This window comes from Quercus suber, unplaced genomic scaffold, assembly GCF_002906115.3.
Source record: "Quercus suber isolate HL8 unplaced genomic scaffold, Cork oak 2.0 scaffold_382, whole genome shotgun sequence".
NCBI lineage: Eukaryota > Viridiplantae > Streptophyta > Magnoliopsida > Fagales > Fagaceae > Quercus > Quercus suber.
The window spans coordinates 72,004-94,473 of NW_027069834.1; the positions used below are offsets into that span (position 1 = coordinate 72,004).

Here is a 22,470-nt window from a genome sequence, read left to right on the forward strand (position 1 = left end):
GCATTATTTCCATCAATTTGTGCTTTCAATCTCATTAGCATCTATCCTATCAGCTCTGGCCCATACTTAATTTGCTGATACGTTTTCTTGTTAAATCCATTCTCTAACAAATATTTTTTTTTAAGCTCATTGGGCTATCATCCACTGTACTTAGCGGGCTGAAGTTCAACTCTTTAGTCCTTATAATTGGCATCGTTTATGGGAACAGGGAAGCACTTGCAATTTTAACCAACCATGGTGGGATCGGGACCAAATAGAGAAGAATCTGTTAGGTCACAGAGAGAAGATCACTTCGTCAACCTTGAAAGGAGGAGAGATCGTAAGGCTAGTGTACATACAGATCATATTGGTAGGAGTCATTCTAGGACAGGGAGCCACGTCTCACATGATAAGGAAACCAAGAATCTTAGGTTGGAGATTGATCATTTACATAGGAAGTTACAGCATAAGTAAAGAGAAGCATCCCTTCCCAGCTCCAAAACTGATTCAGATGAAGATGGAGACTACAGGGCAAGGTCTAGAACACCTTCTAACGAATCCTTCTCTTTATCTCCACGTTTGGAAAGAGAGGAGCAATATCATAGGAAGAATACTAAAAGTTCGAGTCCTAGGAGCATAGGGAACGATGCGATGAGTAAGGCGCTGCGTCAAATTTCCAAATCACCATTCATAAGTAGAATTGATAGGGCTAAACTCCCTTGTCGATTTACACAACCAACCTTTACTATTTATAATGGAAGGACCGACCTTGTGGAGCATGTTAGTCATTTCAATCAGAGGATGGCTGTGCATTCCAGGAACGAAGCTCTGATGTGAAAGGTTTTTCCCTTAAGTTCAAGACCTGTGGCAATGAGGTGGTTTGATGGATTGGATGAGGGTTCAATTAGCTCTTTTGAAGAGCTAACAAGGGCTTTTGGGGCTCGATTTGTTACATGGAGCAGGGTTTCTCATCCTTTGGATTCCTTGCTATCAATGGTGATGAGAGAATGTGAGACCTTAAAAACTTATTCAGATAGGTACAGGGAAACATTTAACGAGATAGATGGAGATTTTGAAGATATGGCGATAAGGACATTTAAAGTTAGCCTCCCCACCAAGCATGATTTAAGCAAGTCTCTTACAATGAAGCCTACGCAAAATATGTGTCAACTCATGGATTGAATTAATGAGCATAAACGGGTCGAGGAGGATCAACAACAAAGGATGGGGAAGGCAAAGATTGTTCCTATTGACCAAAGAGATTCTCGGGTAGAGAGGTATAGTCATAGCTGATCCAAGAGAGATTTTGCTGGTCACTCTTGGCACCCTAATGCTCAGATGGTCAATTCGGTGTTCAAGGAGCCAGTTCACCAAATCCTTGAAAAAATAAAGAGTGAACCTTACTTCAAGTGGCCAAACAAGATGGAAGGTGATCCCACCAAACCTAACCAGAGTCTCTACTGTCAATACCACCAAGATCGTGGCCATACCACCAAAGATTGTAGAACTCTCTGTGATCACTTGGAGCAGCTAGTCAAAGTAGGAAAGTTGAAGAAATTTGTGCATCAATCCTCCGGGTAGGGGAGTCAGACCGAATCGGGGTATCAAAAAGAGTCTGTATCAACGCCATCTTTAGGGACAATTAATGTTATCTTTGCAGCTCCAGACCAGATTGGAGCATACCCTTCTAGGGTATGTCCATAGCAAGACCAAATACCAAGGATCGAGTCCTAGAGTCTAAGCGAGGAAGGTTAGAGGCCTAACCAACCTTGGGTTTTTCTGATGAAGACAAGATTGGGACTTATCAATCACATGACGCCCTGGTGGTAACCCTTCGTATTGGAGGATATGATGTGAATAGAGTCCTGGTAGACCAAGGAAGCGAAGCTAAAATCATGTATCCCGACCTGTATAATGGGCTTAATCTGAGGCTCGAGGACCTAGTTAGTTATGATTCTCCTTTAGTAGGATTTGATGGGAAGATGGTTAGACCGAAGGGCTTGATCAAGTTGCTTATCCAGACTGGATTTGAGGTGGTTGAAGTAAGCTTTATAGTTGTGGATGATTATTCACCTTATATTGCTATCCTGGCAAGACCATGGCTCCATGCCATGGGAGTAGTATCTTCGACCCTGCATATAAAGGTGAAGTACCCTTCAGGGGGATAGGTCGGAGAATTGATAGGAAGTCAGGCTATGGCAAGATAGTGCCTGGTTGCCGCTATTAGACATCAGTTAGAGGATGAAGCCTCGACTTCCTAAAAGGAAGCCTTATAGCAATTAGCAGAAATAACTGGACCCCCAATATTGGAGATAAGGGACTGATGTGTGAAGAGCTCGAGAAAGTTATCATCGACATTGATGTAGAGAAGTATTTCTAGGTTGGGGTCTAGTTGCCTCCCCAAGAAAGAGAGGAATTGTCGGCTTTCCTTAGAAAGAACATTGATGTTTTTGCCTGGAGTGCGTATGAAGCTCCAGGGGTGGACCCAAATTTCATTTGTCATCACTTGAATATGAATCAGATGGTTGTCCCTAAGAAGTAACCACCTCAACGCATCTCAAAAGAGCATGTCGAGGTCATTAAGGAAGAAGTAAATAAATTTAAGCGTGCGAGAGCAATCAAAGGAGTATTTTATCCAGAGTGGCTGGCAAATACAGTTGTGGTGAAGAAGAAGTCAAGAAAGTGGAGAGTGTGCGTGAATTTTACTAATTTGAACAAAGCCTACCCAAATTACCCCTTTTCGATTCCTTGGATTGACCAGTTGGTTGATGCTACGATCGGATATCCTTAGATGAGCTTTCTATTGAATATGAATCAGATGGTTGTCCCTAAGAAGTAACCACCTCAACGCATCTCAAAAGAGCATGTCGAGGTCATTAAGGAAGAAGTAAATAAATTTAAGCGTGCGAGAGCAATCAAAGGAGTATTTTATCCAGAGTGGCTGGCAAATACAGTTGTGGTGAAGAAGAAGTCAAGAAAGTGGAGAGTGTGCGTGAATTTTACTAATTTGAACAAAGCCTACCCAAATTACCCCTTTTCGATTCCTTGGATTGACCAGTTGGTTGATGCTACGATCGGATATCCTTAGATGAGCTTTCTAGATGCCTTTCAAGGCTATCATCAAATACCTTTAGCTCTGATTGACCAGGAAAAGACTGTCTTCTTAACTTCTACTGGTAATTAGCACTATCGAGTGATGCCTTTTGGCTTGAAAAATGCTAGGTCTACCTATCTAAGGATGGTAACTAGAATGTTTGAGTCTCAACTTGGGAAGAATGGGGAAGCATATAATTCAAGAGCTAACCAGAGAGACTGTTGCCTTACACAAGTTTATATCTCAATCAGCAGATAGATGTAAACCTTTTGTTCAACTCCTTCACAAATGGAAGGAATTTGAATGGACTGAAGAATGTAGCATTGCCTTCAAAGAACTAAAGGAATACCTGTCTCATCTTCCTATCCTTTCTAGACCAAAAAAGGAGGAAGTCCTTTTTTCCTACATCGTAATTACATGTCATACGGTTAGCCTAGTTTTGGTAAGGATGGATGTTGGGTGCAGAAACCGGTCTATTATGTGAGTAAGTCATTATAGGAGGTGGAAATCCGTTACTTGCCACTAAAGAAGGCCATTTTGGCCATTGTGCATGCTACGAGGAAGCTCCCTCATTATTTTCAGGCGCATACAGTTTTGGTCCTCACCCAACTCCCTTTGCAGTAATTACTTCAGAGGTCTGATTACACAGGGAGAAGTGTCAATTGGGGAATAATCCTAAGGGCGTTTGATATCAAGTATTTGCCCCGCACGGCCATTAAAGGGCAAGTACTAGTAGGCCTAGTGGCAGAATTCATTGAGTGTCTTGAAAGGGCCATTACTGAGGAGGATGATCAATGGGGGCACATGTCACAACAGTTACTATCATTAGGTCGCCAATGTGGAAGCTCTATGTAGATGGGGATGCCAACCAGAAGGGGTCCGGCATCGGGATGGTTCTGATATCCCCGAAGAGGATCACTATTAAGGAATCTTTAAGGTTGGGTTTTTCAGTCACAAACAATGAGGCTGAGTATGAAGCCTTGTTGACCGGGGTAGCCATGGTGAAAAAGTTAGGAGGTAAAGTCGTGGAGATTTTTTCAGTCTCAAGATTAGTCATCGGATAGATTAATGGTTTTAACGGCCCAAGGAAAAAGCGCTAGCCACATCTGCGCTATACCTCAAAAGGACTAGTCACTATTAAGGCTCCTTGCAGTTGTTAATAAAGCCCAAATCTACCCAGTAAATACCCAATGTAGGACTCATCACACACCCACACACATCACACAATCAATCAAATTGGGGCATCACAATCTCCCCTACTTAAATCCCTAACGTCCTTGTTAAGGTCCACCTTGTGGGGTAGTGTTTTCGAGCCCACACGAGGTTACCGGGCCAGCTCTGATACCATATGTAACGACCTAAGGAAAAGCGCTAGCCATATCTGCGCTATACCTCAAAAGCACTAGTCACTATTGAGGCTTCTTACAGTTGTTAATAAAGCCCAAATCTACCCAGTAAATACCTGATGTGGGACTCATCACATATCCACACACATTACATAATCAATCAAATTGGGCATCACAATGGTAAACTAGAAGTCAGAGATCAGAGGATGCAGGGGTACCTCAATAAGGCTCGGCGATTGCAGTTTGACTTTGAATCCTTTTCTATACAACAAGTTCCAAGTAGCAAGAATACTGATGCGAACTCTCTGAAAACTCTTGCCACTTCCTCGGAGCAAGGTCTTCTTCAGGTCATACTCGTTAAGGTTTTATTAATGCCTACTAATTGGATCAAAACTATGGTTGGAATGCACCAATTGATGGTCGGTCCAAGTTGGATGGAACCTTTGGTTTCATTTTTGAAGGATGGAGTATTGCTCGACAACAAGGAAGAAGCTGAGAAAATACAAAGAAAGGCTCCTCGTTTTTGGTTGTCCAAGGAGCAAAAGTTGTTTAAGCATTCTTTCTCTAAACCATATTTACTTTGTGTACACCCTAAGGCAGTGGAGCCATTATTGAAAGACTTGCATGAAGGAATTTGTGGCAGTCATATAGGAGGAAGATCCTTATCACATAGAGCTCTCACTCAGGGCTACTGGTGGCCGAGTATTCAAAAAGCAACTCAAGAATATGTAAAGAAGTGTGATCAATGCCAGAGGTTTTCCCGAGCATCCATCAACCTGGAGGCATGTTGAATCCTCTCTCTAGTCCATGACCATTTGCACAGTGGGTTTAGACATAGTTGGACCATTGCCAAGGGCAATAGGAAATTGGCTCCTTGTTGGGACAGATTACTTCAAAAAGTGGGTAGAAGCTGAACTATTGTCTAACATTAGGGACATTGATGCAAAAAAGTTCATGTGGAAGAATATTGTCACCAAATTCGAGATCCCCCACACTTGTCTCGGACAACGGACCCCAATTTGATAGTAAGTCTTTTAGGAAGTACTGTTGTGAGCTAGGCATCAGGAATAGATACTCAACCCCAGCCTACCCATAGAGGAATGGGAAAGTCGAAGCTGTTAATAAGGTCATAATTAATGGGTTGAAGAAAAGGTTAGATGAAGTTAAGGGCAAGTGGGTTGACGAGCTCCCCTATGTACTCTAGACATATTGCGCCACTTCTCGTCAATCAACTGGGGAAACTCTGTTTTCCATGACCTATGGTTTTGAGGCAGTTATCCTATTGAAGTCGGGATTTTCGACGTTAAGAACAAGCTTATTTGATCCAGACAACAATGATCAGTTACTTCGAGAAAGTTTGGATTTAATTGATGAAAGGAGAGAAGTAACCATGGTTTAGCTGGCGCATTATTAGCAAAAGCTTAAACAAGGATACGATATGGGAGTGAAGGTCAGACCAGTTANCAATGTTGCCATCTTTTGGTTTAATTGATCTTGTTAGTAATACTTTTTATTTGCTCAAGTGTTAAACAGAACTTTGGTTATGTCTGACTCTTCGGACTACATACCTTGGGTAAATTAATACTTTTCATTTGGTTAAGGTGTAAACAGAACTTTGGTTATGCCTGGCTCCTCGAACCACATACCTTGAGTAAATTAATTGCTTAAGTGTTAAACAGAACCTTGGTTATGCCTGGCTCCTCGGACCACATACCTTCGGTAAATTAATACTTTTTATTTGGTTAAGTGTTAAATAGAATATTGGTTATGCTGACTCCTCAGACCATATACCTTGGGTAAATTAATACTTTTTATTTGCTTAAGTGTTAAATAGAAAATTGGCTATGTTTGACTCCTCGAACCACATACCTGGGTAAATCAATACTTCTTATTTGGTTAAGTGTTAAACAGAATTTTGGTTATACCTGGCTCTTCGGACCACATACCTTGGATAATTTTTTTTTTTTTTTTACTTAAGTGTTAAACAGAACCTTGGTTATGCTCGGCTTCTCGGACCACATACCTTGCGTAAATTAATACTTTTTATTTGGTTACGTGTTAAATAGAATCTTGGTTATGCATGACTCCTCGGACCACATGTCTTAGGTAAATTACTATTTTTGGTTTCTTGAGGAGTTTAAAAAGTGGTTTGGTGCAATCAAATTATCATTCCGGTCCGTGGATTTAAGATATGTTGGTAAAAGGCCATGATTATTTTCAATCTAGAGAATCATATATTTTTACTAATTGGGTATGGCTAGAGACTGGTTCATAATACCTTGAGTTATGCTTTGTCCATGTAGTTTAGAGTCTCTATCAATAAATAAATAAATAAATAATAATGCATGAGATAAACTTAAACTTCTCATTAAACTTTCATTAATATAAATACAGTACATAACATAGGAAATCCCTTTGAAAAAAAAAGGGAAATAAGAAGTAAAGTGAAAGGAAGGGTGATATCCTAAGGGTTAGTTGGGGGAGGAGGATTGTTGGGGGTTGTTAGTGGAGGATTAGAGCTCTCAACCTCGGCTGCTATTGGTTGTGGATTGGAATACTCAGCCTCGGTTTCTTTGGTTGGCTTAGAGGTAGCAACAGTGGTATTAGAAGGTTGGGTGGCAGGAAGAGCTTTTAGGGCACTGGTCTCCTTGGAGGTTGATTGGGTTGCTTTTCGCAGAGCTAGAGGATAGAAGATATTCTTAGTTTTTCTCAACTCCGAGGAAGCATCCACCCCGGCCAGGTTTAGGGCCTCGGTCCATACTTGAAGGCAGTAACCTCGGCAAACCTTTGTGACTTAGGCCCTCAGAGCGTCTTTTGTCTCTTTCACCCTAACATCATACCCAGCTAGGGGTGGCAAAATTGGACACAACCCACGAACCCAACACGACATGAAATTAGCAGGTTATGGGTTAAGGCTTAATGAATTCGTGTCATATTCGGGTTGATATGACTAACCTATTTAATAAACGGGTTGAGTTAATATTCAACTTATGGAACCCATTTGACCTATCTGGCCTGTTTAATTAAATGACATTTTACTAATATACCTTTCAAACCCTAGATATATAAACTTATTAGTTATTGTGGTTTACTTTCTTTGACATAATGTGATTGATTGTGATATTGAGATATTCTTTAGTTTTGAATGATTATTTGTGATACAGTTACTCGTTAGTTCTGAATTTTATATTAAAAATATTTATTTGTTTGTTTTTTCATAATTTTTTTTTTCATTTTGATACAATTGAATAAATAGGTCAACACACCTGATCTGTTTCATAAATGGGTCAGTTAGGGTTGAGGAGTCTTGACCCGTTTAATAAACATGCGAGTTAGTATTGACCCATATAGTTGGATACTCATGAGTTGACACAACAAGAACTTGACATGAAAACACGAATTGCCATCGTTATTCCCAGCTTGCTTGGCCTGAGCAACTTCCCCCACCTTCTTCTCTAGATTTTTTTTTTTTTCCTGCAAGTCAATTGTCTCCCGAGTAATAGTCAGCTACTCCTTGGCCTTGCGAAGATGCTAATGTTGGTCCTCAACTTGTTTCTCAGTGGCAGCCAGAGTAGCCTCGACACTTTTCCTTTCCTTGTCTGCCTTGGTCAATTTTGTGCCAAGGTTTTTTTAATTTTCTTCTCGGCAATGACCAGGTTTTTGACAGCTAACACCAGGCGTGCTTTCTCATCTTTTGGCTTAGAGTGGGCATGATCTACCCACTCCATGACTATGTTAGTTGTCTGGATTGCCTGAAAAGAAATAACAACATAAGGAAAGGCAAAATAGGTTAAACTTCCAATATACTTAAAAAAAAAAAAAAAAAGCAAATTTTTTTTAAGTAAAGTAAGGAATGGAGTAAATCATTGATTGAAGCTCTTACCATGGCTAAATCCCTTTTCAGGGTTAGAAAGACCTCATGCTTCTTTAGGGTCCTTAGGTCGGCCATGTCCTGTGGAAAAAGAAGAGGTTGTTCTAAGGCATTGGCTATGTAGCTTGCCTTCCCCTGCTGAAAGTCCCTGATAGATGAGTCAATGGGGAGAGGAGCTCTATCCAGCTCAAGCGTAAGGTTCCAAACTAGAACCTTCATACGGCGATCAAACACCATCTTTGTCCTTGAGCCCTTTGCCATAGTTCTTCTTTGTGACTCTTTAGTAATTTTCGCCCCTTTCTGGGGCTTGAGGTCCTCAGGGGGAGGGACTTCACCCTCTTCAAATGTCTCCTTGCCTTTTTTCTCTCTCTTCCGTTTCTTTTTTAGGGGTTCGACAGGAGAGGTGCGAGAAGGAAGAGGAGTTAGAGGCTGAGGATGGACTGCTACCTCGGGCATGGATCCCCCCACATAAGATTCCAACAACTCGAGTAGGCTGGTGTTTTTACGTTGTAGCACCATTGCCTCTGGTACGTCGATTGTCTCTTGATTGCTACTAACTAAGGCAGAGGGTAAAGATCTTGGAGAGAGGTTTGAAGACTCAGCAATATCTAGTCAGTCAAACACTTCAAAGTCTTCCTCTGAGTCCATCACTTCAAGCACTCGGATTGTTTCTTCTCCTTGTTCCAAGTTTGAAGAGATCACCTCCTTTTCAACAGTATTCTAGTCGGGCAGCTCAAATTAGTGAGTTCCTTCGAGGGAGAAGGTCGGTGATGAATCTGGGCACTGTAACATTGATTAGATGCAGTTGAGGATCCTTGGCTTTAATGATGTTTTTGGGAGACTAGAAGCTAAAATAGATTAGCTTATACTTGAGAATGACGTGGGTAGCGCGCAGATTGAAGTATTCTATTGAGATCTCCTCGTTGACTAGGTTGAAGTTTAGGGCTGTAAAGTGCTTGTCTGAAAAAGTAAAGAACCAAGGCATGATTAAAAAAAAAAAGAGTATATGAAAAAATGAAGACATGAAGTTATTAAAGAGAAGAATATCTACTAAAGTGAAAATTTCACTTTCTGAAGAGGAAGGGATGGGTTACTTCAGCCTAGAATACCCCACCTGGTTGCCCATTTCGCATTGGACAATGTAAGCCATTATGCCAAGAAATCTTGGTCCAAGCCCTTATTGGATTCAGGGAGACATGAAATTAATCTGACCGAGGGAACCCTAGTTTTAAGGTAATACCCAGTGTCTTTAAGGTATTAGTAGTTATACACCTAATTAACATCGTGATGAGTGAGGTTCACCCCAATCTTATGATTGAAGGCGTCAACACTACCTAGTATCCTAAGTAAGTTTGGAGAACATTGGTCGGGCAAAGTCTATGAGTTATTAAAAAATCTCTAGTTACCCTTCCCATAGGAATTTGCATTCCCCCCCTCTACAAAGGCAATCATAAGGATTACCACGGCCACCTTTAGCCTAAAAACATGCCAATTACCTAGGAGGCAGTGTTGTATTGTAACCCTAGGTGGTATGTTATATAGGGCTTTAAAAGCTTCTATACCCTTAGAAGTATCTACCAAACTAGCAAATTTACCCATTTAGGAAATAAAAGAAAACTCTTGAAGAATAAGGAAGAGAATTATAGGTCGAGGAAGCAAAGGATCCTAAAGTCTATGTATAAGCTAAATGGTACTTACAGAGAAGTATGTAAAGAACACCTCGAACCGCTTCTTTGAGAGACTGAAGATTTGGAAAATGGAGGAAATTGGCTCCCCACATCCTTTATATAGGGAGACAAGGTGAGCAGGAAAGTTCCTGCTCGAAATTCCATGGAAAATCCCTGTCGTAGGATTTTCATTGCGTCGTAGAATGCAGGGGACAGAGCGTCGTGTGAAGCAATAAATGGTGCATCGCGAATTCCGAAGCATTAGGAGCGTGCTTAGAGCAGGTGAAAAGACGTTACCACGTGGGAACATTCTCTAAGTATGCAAGGCTTTGGATAAGAAATCAAAAACCCATTTTCATCAGCAGTGAAAGAGATGAAGTTTTGAGGGGCTATTGTGGGATAGGAAGTTCGAGCACGTATGTTGGGTTATGGGTTGTGCCCGAGGACAAGCAAAAGCCCGAGGATGGTCAAAGGGATTGTTGAGCCTAAGTCAATAGGCTGTGGACAAAGGAAAAGAATAACAGGTCAACTCTAGTTCCCAAGGAGCCGGGCCACCTTTGGAGGGCTTTAGGGAGGTAACTATTATGGAAGGATAAGCTTAAGGGAAAGAGCTTAATCAACAATAAAAGAAGAAATATCTAGAAAGAAGGCTGTCACCATCACATTAAATGCATTGCACCAAATGAACTGACCGCATTTATGGAGAAATGACACTTGAACAATGTCATCTCAGCTCACAAAGCTTCGATGAGGTCTTGATGGGACAAGCATCCAAGAGATTTTCTACCAAATCAACAGGTGGAAGGCTGGGATGAAGGGGTGAAGGACTATATAAGGAAATGATCATCGTGAAAAAATGGGGCATGTAATTTAAGAAGGAAGAAAAAAAAAAGAACATATTTTATTCAGATAAGCTTGAGTTAAATATAAGAACATCTCATCCTCAGACTTGACCGAGGAGCATTATTTCCATCAATATGTGCTTTCAATCTCATTAACATCTATCCTATCAACTCTAGCTTATACTTGATTTGCTAAGACGTTTTCTTGTTAAACTCATTCTCTAACAACTATATTGTTTTGGGCTCATTGGGCTATCATCCATTGTACTTAGTAGGCTGAAGTTCAACTCTCTAGTCCTTATAAAGGGGAATAAATCACTTTGGCCTTGCATAAGAGCATGAGGTGAAATGCAATTCATATCAAACGAACTATACCTTTGTGAGGAGAAGGTATTCNGTAACTATTATGGAAGGATAAGCTTAAGGGAAAGAGCTTAATCAACAATAAAAGAAGAAATATCTAGAAAGAAGGCTGTCACCATCACATTAAATGCATTGCACCAAATGAACTGACCGCATTTATGGAGAAATGACACTTGAACAATGTCATCTCAGCTCACAAAGCTTCGATGAGGTCTTGATGGGACAAGCATCCAAGAGATTTTCTACCAAATCAACAGGTGGAAGGCTGGGATGAAGGGGTGAAGGACTATATAAGGAAATGATCATCGTGAAAAAATGGGGCATGTAATTTAAGAAGGAAGAAAAAAAAAAGAACATATTTTATTCAGATAAGCTTGAGTTAAATATAAGAACATCTCATCCTCAGACTTGACCGAGGAGCATTATTTCCATCAATATGTGCTTTCAATCTCATTAACATCTATCCTATCAACTCTAGCTTATACTTGATTTGCTAAGACGTTTTCTTGTTAAACTCATTCTCTAACAACTATATTGTTTTGGGCTCATTGGGCTATCATCCATTGTACTTAGTAGGCTGAAGTTCAACTCTCTAGTCCTTATAAAGGGGAATAAATCACTTTGGCCTTGCATAAGAGCATGAGGTGAAATGCAATTCATATCAAACGACCTATACCTTTGTGAGGAGAAGGTATTCCATGTATCATCTCTCTCACATGTGACTATATAGTATACAATGAACCCGGAACATATTTAAGATAAGTATAACTCTGTAAGAGCATTAGCATCCAGGGATGCAAAAAAAAAAAAAAAAAAAAAAAATTCTATTTTGCATTCTCAAACACTATTTTTTCTATTTTACCAATTCATTTTAAAACTCACCCTACATTCTAGTTTTTATTTTTACATACAACCTACTAAAATAATATAAAGTACTATTCTCCCTCTTTTTCCTCTTACTTACTTTTTCTCTTCACACACAACCATAAGATTAAAATAATATTTTTTTTACAACCTATGAATAGTAAGAGCATTCACATCAAGAGTATTAAAAATTTTAGCATTTAGTAACTAAAAAAGACACTTTATAACATTTAACATATCACTTTACAATACATCCAACATCAAAACTTCTATTTTTTTTACCACTTCATTTAAATATTCCTTTTTTATTATTTTTTATTCTTCCTTTCTCTCCCTCTATCTCTCTCTCTCTCTCTTTCAACCCAACAGTCCTAAGCACTGCCAGCCACCAGCCACCACAATACCAACAGCCACCACAATACCAAAACACAATCACACCCTACAGCCACCACAATACCAATAGCCACCATGCGCAAAACTCAAACATTACCAACAACCACCACAAACTCACCACACAAACCCAACCACCCACCAAAAACCCACCACCCATACCACAACCACCACAAACCTACCACCCATGCCACAAGCAACAAAAACCCACCATCGCCTTTACTAGCCACATACACCCACCACCACAAATCACAGCAAGAAAAAAAAAGCTTCAAATTTTAGACCACCAAAAAGCTTTTGGTCTGTCTCTCACCCTAACCCACGACCCAAATCAGACCACCAAAATTACAAATTTTCATGGAGCTCCAAAATCCAATCCAATCCAATTCAAACCCAAATTTCAAAATCACAGCCCTAAACCAAAGCTTCATCGATCCACAAACCTTAACATGCAAAGATTTTAGATTGAATCAGTGCCGCTAATCAACTCAATACCCTAACCTCAACATGCAAAGCTTCATCAATCCACAAAAATTGCTACCCTCCCTAGCCACACCGCATCCGCTGAATTTTTCCTCACACTCAGCCTTCCTCATGAGGCGAGATTACTTCACGAGGCCAGACAGAGAGGCCGGTGAAAGAAATAAGAAAAGAGAGAAGAAAAGAGAAAGAGAAATGGTGAAAGAAAAGAGAGAAGGAAAGAGAAAGAGCATGTGAGAGAAATTCTTATTTTAATTGAAATGATAATAATTTTTTTAAAAAAAAAATTTTAGCTATAGTAGAATGTCATCTTTTAAGAATAGCACCATTAATGTAGTGTGCTTTCTTAGAATTAGATGTTAAAAAATAGCATATTTAGCATTTGAAACTTTTTTTATGCAATCTTATTGTTCATAGGTTGCAAATTTTTTTTAAGTTTACAAACCTAGATGGAGTGGGTTTTGAGTGACTTGGGTTGTAAAATAGCAACTGGTGGGTGTTTACACCCCCCAATGCTAGTGTTCTAAGAATCATCATTGTGTACAACTCCTCCCCTTCTTGTTTCATCATCCAGCATTTTAGTTGATGGATGCGTCATGATTATTTTGCAACTAAAAGATAACGGGTAATAATTAATGTTTTTTAGGGTTACTAAAAGATAAAGGGTAAGATTTAATGTATTGTAGGGTTTAAGGAGTTTGCAGACTAGCCTATGACCACCTTGACATATTAGCTCAATATTTTCAGGTGATTGCTATAGATGTACTTAAATAATCCACCAAATTAACGTTTTACACTTACATCATTGTGTACAACTCCTCCCCTTCTTGTTTCATCATCCAGCATTTTAGTTGATGGATGCGTCATGATTATTTTGCAACTAAAAGATAACGGGTAATAATTAATGTTTTTTAGGGTTACTAAAAGATAAAGGGTAAGATTTAATGTATTGTAGGGTTTAAGGAGTTTGCAGACTAGCCTATGACCACCTTGACATATTAGCTCAATATTTTCAGGTGATTGCTATAGATGTACTTAAATAATCCACCAAATTAACGTTTTACACTTCGGTAAATGCTATGTTTCAGCAATAATATTTTTTAGAAAATGAATCATTTTTTAAAAAGTATTTTCATAAAAAACTATCTTATTTTTCTATGTTTGATAGTAATCTTAAATGAGTTGAAAAACATTCTCAACTCTTTCTAAATAAATAATAATAATAAAAAAATTGATGTGAAAGGTTTTTTTCAAATAAATCTAGTATAAAATAATCTCTAAAAATAAACCATACTTTTTCTATTGATCAAAAATAATTTTCCTTTCCCGGGGTTTTTTTTTTTAATGCTATCAAACACTGAAAAATATGAAAAAAAATATTTTTACATAAAGTTTCATAGAAACAAACGAGTAAGTTGGAATTGAGAACACAAGTTTCATAGAAACAAACGAGTAAGTTGGAATTGAGAACACAAATCAAACGGTAATGGTATATGAAACTTGCGAGTGCTATTAATATGTGCAAGAAACACCACAAACTAAATTAGAGATTTTTGGTTCACTAAAGTCTAGCCACACATCACATATGAAATCAGGCAACCCCGACCCAATAAAGCCGCACATTAAAAAGACAAAAAGAATCAAGAAATCATTAACAGACAGTGAGGCCTTAAAAACATTAGGACCTACTCTAAATTAACGTCAAAGAAGGATGCATAAAGGCCTTAAAAACAAGAGAGGGTATCCTGTGTTGGGATCCACTGAATCTTATTCCACACATTTTTCCAACCGGCCATTTTTCAAAGAAAGATATAATCCCTATTACACAAGCCGTCAAGCCGGAGCATTTTCATTCGTTGGGTTCCTCTGAAAGGGCATAACTAGATGATATTGGCCTCGTAAGAACAATCAACATCTACTAGGTCATATATAAATAGTACGATTATTATATGAAAAAGGAAATTTTAAAAATCATATTCTCCCATGAGCTCTACCTTAAATGGCATTTCATCACTCCACAGACATTGTCAGACAAATACAATAAAGGCACATATCCGGTTTATGCTTGGGGATCTTATCAGTAGCGAGTGAAAATTGCATAATGGGGGGTCAAGTTGCTTCTTATACCAAAAAGAAGGAATCAGGATAGTCTCACCCGAAAGCTATGTATGCAAGACAGCTTAAATTCAAACACCAACATTAACTGTTCCTTAATTTATATAAGCTGCCTCTAAAGAAACAAAACTTATGTAGTTAATGCAAATAACCTTGAACAAACAAAATTCTAGATAAAAACAGCTCAGACAATCATATCTAAGTAACAAGAAGAAACACATAATCATTGCTCCTAAGTCATCCTCTGAGCAGCTTCCTTGGCAAGAAGTCTCTCTTTGGCCTTGGTTTTGGCCTGGGATTTGGAACCCATGATTCCACCACCCCACTTTTTCCTGTATTCATCATACTTGTCGTTGAAGTTGGCCTGGAAGAACAAGAAACATTGCAAATTAAGTTAATCAATACAAAAGCAGCTTCAACAGTAGACAATATATACAAGACAAGTAATTCTTCACCACCTTGATAGCCTCTAAGATTTTGCTGAACTCCAACTTATCTTCATTCTTGACTGTTGTCAAGCACAAAACTGATGCTGTTTTCTTGTGGACAATCTGTCAGAAAAGGAAATCAACTTGGGTTTCAGTTCACATTTCCAATTTTACAGGGAAAGAAATTAAAATAGCACAAGATTACAGGCTAGATTACCGATCCCAAGCGGGCTTTTCCTTTCACAATGCAGTATGGGATTTCCATCTTCCTGCACAAAGCGGGAAGCCAGACAACCAACTCGATTGGGTCCACATCATGTGCAATAACGACCAGTTGAGCCTTGTTCTGCAAGAAGAAGGCATTATAAAAAGCTGATACTAAGAAAACAATCCACTAACACAAAGGAATGTTGGTAAATATACGCTTTTGAATTAACAATGAAAAATGGGCAAAACTTCAATACAGTACCTTAAGTATAGTACTTTAGATTCCCCTTTTAATATTAAGACATGTGGCACTTGGCCAGAGACACTAAATGGCATTAAACTTTTACACGGACTGAGGGCATCCAACAACTCATTCTCTTTCACTTAGATTGAAATCAAGAAACAAAACTCTCCCAATCCACTCCTCTTTGCCAGAAATCAAGTACCCATATTTCTTGAACAGCCGTCAGTGACCACCTTTGATTGTAATAAACTGTAGAACTCGTCATATCCACCAGCAGTAGCAGAATTTTCATGCACCCAATTGCTTGGCTTATGAGAATATATCTTTGGAAAGATATTAGACGGACATTAGTTTTGAAAATATACCTTTAGAAAGAGATGTTGCGACCATAGTTCGGAACTTGTCAACAAAAACCATGGACAGCAAATCTTGACACCCTCTCTCCAACCGGTTGAAGTTGCAGGAAAAATTATCAACAAAGACCCTAAATTGGATAAATTACTGAAGTGGGTTTGCATAACTTCCATTTACCACTGTGAATTTATCAAGTACAACACTAAATCAATAATTCTTGACTAATTCTCTCATCTAACCTAAAAAAATTGAACCTAAAACTCTAATTAATCTTCAAACCCAGAACCTGTCCACCCAAAACTTGTGTATAATGGAGAAAATCCATTGTTATGGATCAAAGGGGCTAGATTCGAGTATGGGAAATTGCTGATTTGTTGTCTCCCACCTTCCAATTTCCAAAGCCTTGGAGTTCCACCTCTGATTCGAATTCCAAGACCAACACCACTTCTATCAAAGCAAGTCTATCAAAATTGTTTGATTTCTCTTCAAAAGGGTATGAGAGCTTGATTTCTAGCAGATATAGATGAGGGGTTGAGAGAGTTTCACTTTGTGAAACAGAAAAGACTGCTGCTCTCAGTCCGTGCAAAATTTTAACGCCGTTTAGTGTGTTTAGTTAAGTAGCCACATGTCTTAATATTAAAAGTGGAACCTAAGGTACTGGACATGAGGTACTGCATCTAAGTTTTGCCCAAGAAAAATACTACCTGCTCGATGAGGTATGTGACATGGTTGAGACCATACTTCACAACAATAGGCTTTTTTGCTTCAACAGTTTTGCCTTCAGATTCAGCCTGAGCCCTTTTCAAGAGACGCTCTCTCTTTGCAGCCTTGTCCTCAGGCCTGTACTTGAGTAGCATCTTGAACAGGTTTGTTGCTGCTCATATGAGTTTAAAAGAAGACCACAACAAAGTCAAACACAATTTCACAACCCAAAGCAACAGATTCAGAAGCATTGCTCTTAAAAATAATAGATAAATGCAAGCCCAGAGGCAATTATATCATAAACTTGAACGACACAGCCCTATAAAAATCCATATCCATAGTATAATAAAGACCATACTTAAATATAAAGACAATGCCAGTTAAAATAAAAAAAATAAAAAAACACAACTGGCAAACATATTACATCAGGGAGCTATCGAATTACTCCCATTAGGCCAGACCGGCGCAGATGACTATAAGTCTTGAGCCTTTAATCAAGGAGAGCACATCACACAATATCTTTAAAATTAGGCCCAATTAACCATTCCATGTTTTTCTAGACTAACCATTTCTTTAATGACAATAATTAAAGGCAAGAACACATTCACAATTGACAAATGTAAAGTAACAAGGAAACAAAATGAAAATGATTCATATTATAAAGCTATTAGTCGCATAAATCTAATGTCCATTTTATAGCAATACATATAATTTTCGTAGACAGAACAATACCACACAACCAAGTTCAGCCATGGTTCAAGTAATAACTCATAAATCACATGATTTAATTAAAAGTAGCTAAACCAGACATAAAAACTCCATCATGTTACAACAATATGGTTCCTTAAATCTCAAATAATTGGAGCAGTAAAAAAAGAAGAAGTAAGAATCAAAAAGTATACATACCAAGGTTCTTGTCGAGGGTTTTGGTGAACTGGTTGAGAGCTGGTGGGACCTTGAGCCTCTGCTTGAGGATCCTCTTCTTCCTCTGAAGCTGAACAGTCTTAGGCCATTTGACGAATCGGGTCAGATCTCTCTTCGGTGGCAAAGCCCCACCGATCCCAAACTGCTTAGGACGCTTCTCGAACAATGGGTTCAACACCTTCTCCGTCTTCTTCTTCGATGCTGCTGCTGGCACTGGTGCCTTTCCACCTCTCTTTGGAGCCTTCATCGTTCACAAAAACACAATGCGGTATCCTATATATACTAGGGGCGTTTAGGGTTTTCTCTTCTAAAGGTACAAGGTGTATACGTGCGTGAGCGATGTGTCAATGTATTTGGGCTGCAAAAGCTTATAGCCCATTTGGGCTGAGGTATAAAGTTTTCGGTCAGTCGGCGTTGGGCTTCTAAAACCCAATCATAATTAGGGTCAAATGGGTGGGTCATTAATGAATTCGGTGATTTACTGTTTCAGCATTAACCTTTTTTTGTAAAATTGTTTATTTTTCAAAGAAAATTTAAAAAAAAATTGTCTCATTTTCTAATGTTTGGTAACGGCTTTGAAAATGAGTTTGAAAATATTTTCTGATATTTGGTATGCAATTTTTTTTTTTAAATATTTCTTGTATAATTTAAAACATGTGTATTATATAAACCAACTAATGTAATCATTATAAGTAAAAAACCAAGAATGAATTTGGTTTTCATACTAAAATTTTGACAATAGATATAATCAAAATTAATTAGTTGTTAAATTTTCATGATCTCCACCGTTCATCTTGTTCATATATATAAACAGTAACGTACGTACGTATGTATGTACACACAAACACACACACACACATATATAAATTTTACATGGGAATACATTTTCAATAAGTATAAATAACTATTGTGGGGCCAGAAAATCGGGTAGCCTTGGCCCACTTCAACCTAGGCCCAAATGGCCCACACCGAGGACGCATGATGGATCCGAGGATGACTCTATCCTCGGTCGTCCGAGACCTCGGTACGGAGAAGGGCAAGCTCTGGGCGAACTGTCACCTTGGCATTGAATACGCTTACCTAACCCTTCTGGCCGCATTCATGGGGATGTAACCCCTTGACAGAGCAACGTCGATCAGGGCGAACCACTGGAGCATGGATATGGCCTCTGATGGGACGGACGGTCAGGAGGGAGGCCAATAAATGATCAACAGGAGGAGGAAGAGGGGGATATATAAGAAAGGGAAACAAAGTGTAAAGAGAAAAAGGTGGTGGGGAGTGAAGAAAAAGAAAAAGGGGAAGAAAAGACCTCCTCGGCCCATGGCCGAGGAGCATCCCCCAGTTGTAAACTGTTCTTAGTATTTTTCAAATAAAAGGAAAGTAGTTCATGCCTCATGCACGCCGGCGAGCGCCTAAACCTTCGATCCACTCTCTACAACTTCATTGTTCTGGGTTCGTTGGACCTTTAACCCATATCCTTTGGGCTTGGGTAACAAAAACCGACCCTACAATTGACGCCGTCTGTGGGGAGGATTAGTGCGCTGGCCGGCGCAACAGGCGATCGTTCTAAGTAATCATTCTACAGAAAATTGGTGATGATGTAAAAAAAAAAGAGCTACCAAACAAACGTTGCAGAAAGACAAAAGTTCAAAACAGAAGATCCAACAGAAACAAAAAAAAAAAAAAAAAAAACTGCACATGACTTTATTAAACAAAGAGTTACAATCTACAATCAGAGGCTCAGGCAGGCGTGTTTTAAAACTATTCCTACAAGCTAGTTCTACAATCAGAGGCCCAGGTGGACCCGTCCTAAAACTAGTTAGAGGGAAGTGTCAACCCGTGCTTTTATTGGTATCAAGAGAATGGGAGAGCTTGACAATAAAAGCAGGGAAGGGGGCTGACTTGTTTCAAGGCCACCAACAACTCCTTTCTCGGTGCGGCGGAGATTGAACAAAGCGAGGAGCAGATGCAGGGGCACCGGGACGCCTTCCCCCGTGATGTTCCCTTGATTCTCTCCAATCCTCACAAGCGTTGGCCGTTGGAGACGACAACACTTGGGCACCAGCCATGACATGAGTTCGCGCGTCTCCTCCGTCGGAGGTGTGCTCCAGGGAGAGACATTAGGTACTTCAGCAGCATCCCTCCTGGCCACCGCGTACGGCACTATCAGTGTTACGCATAAACTCTGCCGCGTCGGAAGCCCAGTGGGGGTTGCGGTTATAACGGCCCTTAGCACGGATGTCCTCACACCCGCCCAAAGCCGCCCCATATCTGCCAACTCCGGTCACAATTCCGGTGGGGTTATTAAAGGGGCTTGGGGGAATTGAAGGGACGTGTTTCTGTTTGTGTTGAGAAGTTCATGGAGTATGGAGAAACCATCCCCTTGGAAAGCCTTATATAAAGGATGAAGGGTGGTGAGAATTAATTCACACAGAATTCGAAAGGAGAATTATCAACACTGCTAATCACGAAGTGACCGAATTCCAAAGGGACCGAAGACCGCTGGATTTGTGTTCATTCACGAGGACATTAATGAAGGCGCGCCTCGCACACCGAAACGTCAAGCGCGGAACGCGAACGGCCAAGGGACGCCTCGTAAATGAAAAAGATGGGGGAATCAGGCTGGAGGTGAGGTCAACGCCACGGGTAAGATCACAGTCCGACCCAAGGAGGAATCGTCTCCAATAAAGCGTTCCGAGGACTAACCCTTTCATACAGAAAAATGAAAGCGTTAGACAGAACCAAGGCACTGCATGGTCCTCGGACTCAGGCCTATGGGGAAACTAACTGCTCCGTTATACCTAGGTACTAGACAGAACCAAGGTATTGCATGGTCCTCGGACTCAAATCTATGAGGAAACTAGATACTTACAGAGAAATGAAAGCGTTAGACAGAACCAAGGCACTGCATGGTCCTCGGACTCAGGCCTATGGGGAAACTAATCGCTCAGCTATACCTGGGTACTAGACAGAACCAAGGTATTGCATGGTCCTCGGACTCAAACCTATGGGGAAACTAGATACTTACAGAGAAATGAAAGCGTTAGACAGAACCAAGGCACTGCATGGTCCTCGGACTCAGGCCTATGGGGAAACTAACCGCTCCTCTATACCTGGGTACTAGACAGAACCAAGGTATTGCATGGTCCTCGGACTCAAACCTATGGGGAAACTAGATACTTACAGAGAAATGAAAGCGTTAGACAGAACCAAGGCACTGCATGGTCCTCGGACTCGGGCCTATGGGGAAACTAACCGCTCAGCTATACCTGGGTACTAGACAGAACCAAGGCATTACATGGTCCTCGGACTCAAACCTATGGGGAAACTAGATACTTACAGAGAAATGGAAGCGTTAGACAGAACCAAGGCACTGCATGGTCCTCGGACTCAGGCCTATGGGGAAACTAACCGCTCAGCTATGCCTGGGTGCTAAACAGAACAGGGGCATTGCATGGTCCTCGGACTCAGGCCTACAGGGAGACTTAACCACAAAATATCCCAAGTTAGGAAAGGATCAAGCCCTACCTAGCCCTTGAGACACAAGAGAGCTGCCCATGCATACGTTCTCTCTCCTTATCATCGTTACTGGCGCAATTGGCCGACATACAATTCAAGCTAAAATCGTACAGATCAAAGGAAAGAAGGAAAAGCAGGCAACGTGTACACAAATAAGCAATTCAAGTAAATATAAAGGGAAATTAAATTCGCATTACAACAATGAGTTCGTAAAAATTGCATGGCAAGATCCACAGTACATAGAGGATAAGCACAAAAAAATAAAATGAAAGCGTGAAAGTAGGACGAGCCGAGACGTCGGGAAGTCTGCGCCTTTTGCTCAGGCTGGACAGGGGCAACCCCTGACCCCTCCGAGCCCTGGCCTGAGGGGACGGCCTGCGAGGGTACGGCAAGAGCAGCTGTTTCCTCAGTATTGGGGGTAGGATCATTGGAAGGGATCTCCACTATCTCTTGGGGCACCTCCTCGCTCGAATGCTCCCCCAGTTCAGCTGTCCCCACCTCTTCAACAATCTCCCCAACCTTAGGGTCCCTAGGGGCGACCTCGCGGATAGCGGGGGGGTAATACACGCTCTCTGCCTTTCATAGGTCGGACATGGCCTCCACCCCAGCTTGTTTGAGGGCCTCAGCCCAGACCTGGGAACAATATCGCCTACACAACCCCGGGACTTGAGCCTTGTAGAGGGCCTCTACCGCAACCATCCCATCAGCGTAGGCTGCGGTCTCAGCCTCCTTCTTGGCACGCTCGACCATCTCCCTGCCATGGTCAGCCTCGTCCTTAGCCCACCGAGCCTGGTCTCTGGCCCATTCGGCCTCCCTCTAGGACCCCTCGGCCTTTGTCACCTTAGCCTGCAGATCAGCGATTAGATCCCTTGCGATCCGCAATTGCTCCTCCACCTCACCCAGGCGCCTCATCTGCTCATTGGCCTGATTCTGGGCACCCTCAAGACCAGACAGTGCACTGTCCCGCTCCCTGGTCATCGCCATCAAAGCCTCTCGGGCCTTGGCGAGGTCAGCCTCGGAATTCTTCAGAGCCCTGGTGGCCTGGTAGCGCCAATCACGCTCCCGTTTGAGGGCCTCCCTC

The 22,470-nt window shown here is 40.7% G+C and overlaps 1 protein-coding gene across 1 annotated transcript; it reads right to left on the bottom strand.

Moving 5' to 3' along the window:
- Positions 1–15,081: 15,081 nt before the first annotated feature.
- LOC112034675 (large ribosomal subunit protein eL8y) lies at positions 15,082–18,128 on the bottom strand. The gene is made up of 5 exons (XM_065760793.1): positions 17,853–18,128; positions 16,949–17,118; positions 15,657–15,785; positions 15,470–15,562; positions 15,082–15,375 (listed from the first exon to the last, which is right to left on the bottom strand). Exons 1-5 carry the CDS (start codon positions 18,115–18,117, stop codon positions 15,244–15,246), a joined length of 789 nt encoding a protein of 262 aa, XP_065616865.1. The 5' UTR covers positions 18,118–18,128; the 3' UTR covers positions 15,082–15,243.
- Between the last annotated feature and the right edge of the window lie 4,342 nt (positions 18,129–22,470).

Excerpts from the sequence above, each read along its gene's own strand:
- LOC112034675 (XM_065760793.1), bottom strand. The coding sequence starts at position 18,117 with ATGAAGGCTCCAAAGAGAGGTGGAAAGGCACCAGTGCCAGCAGCAGCA. Across the intron at positions 17,119-17,852 it reads AACCCTCGACAAGAACCTTG|CAACAAACCTGTTCAAGATG; the intron begins GTATGTATACTT and ends TCATATGAGCAG. Across the intron at positions 15,563-15,656 it reads GAAAAGCCCGCTTGGGATCG|ATTGTCCACAAGAAAACAGC; the intron begins GTAATCTAGCCT and ends CTTTTCTGACAG.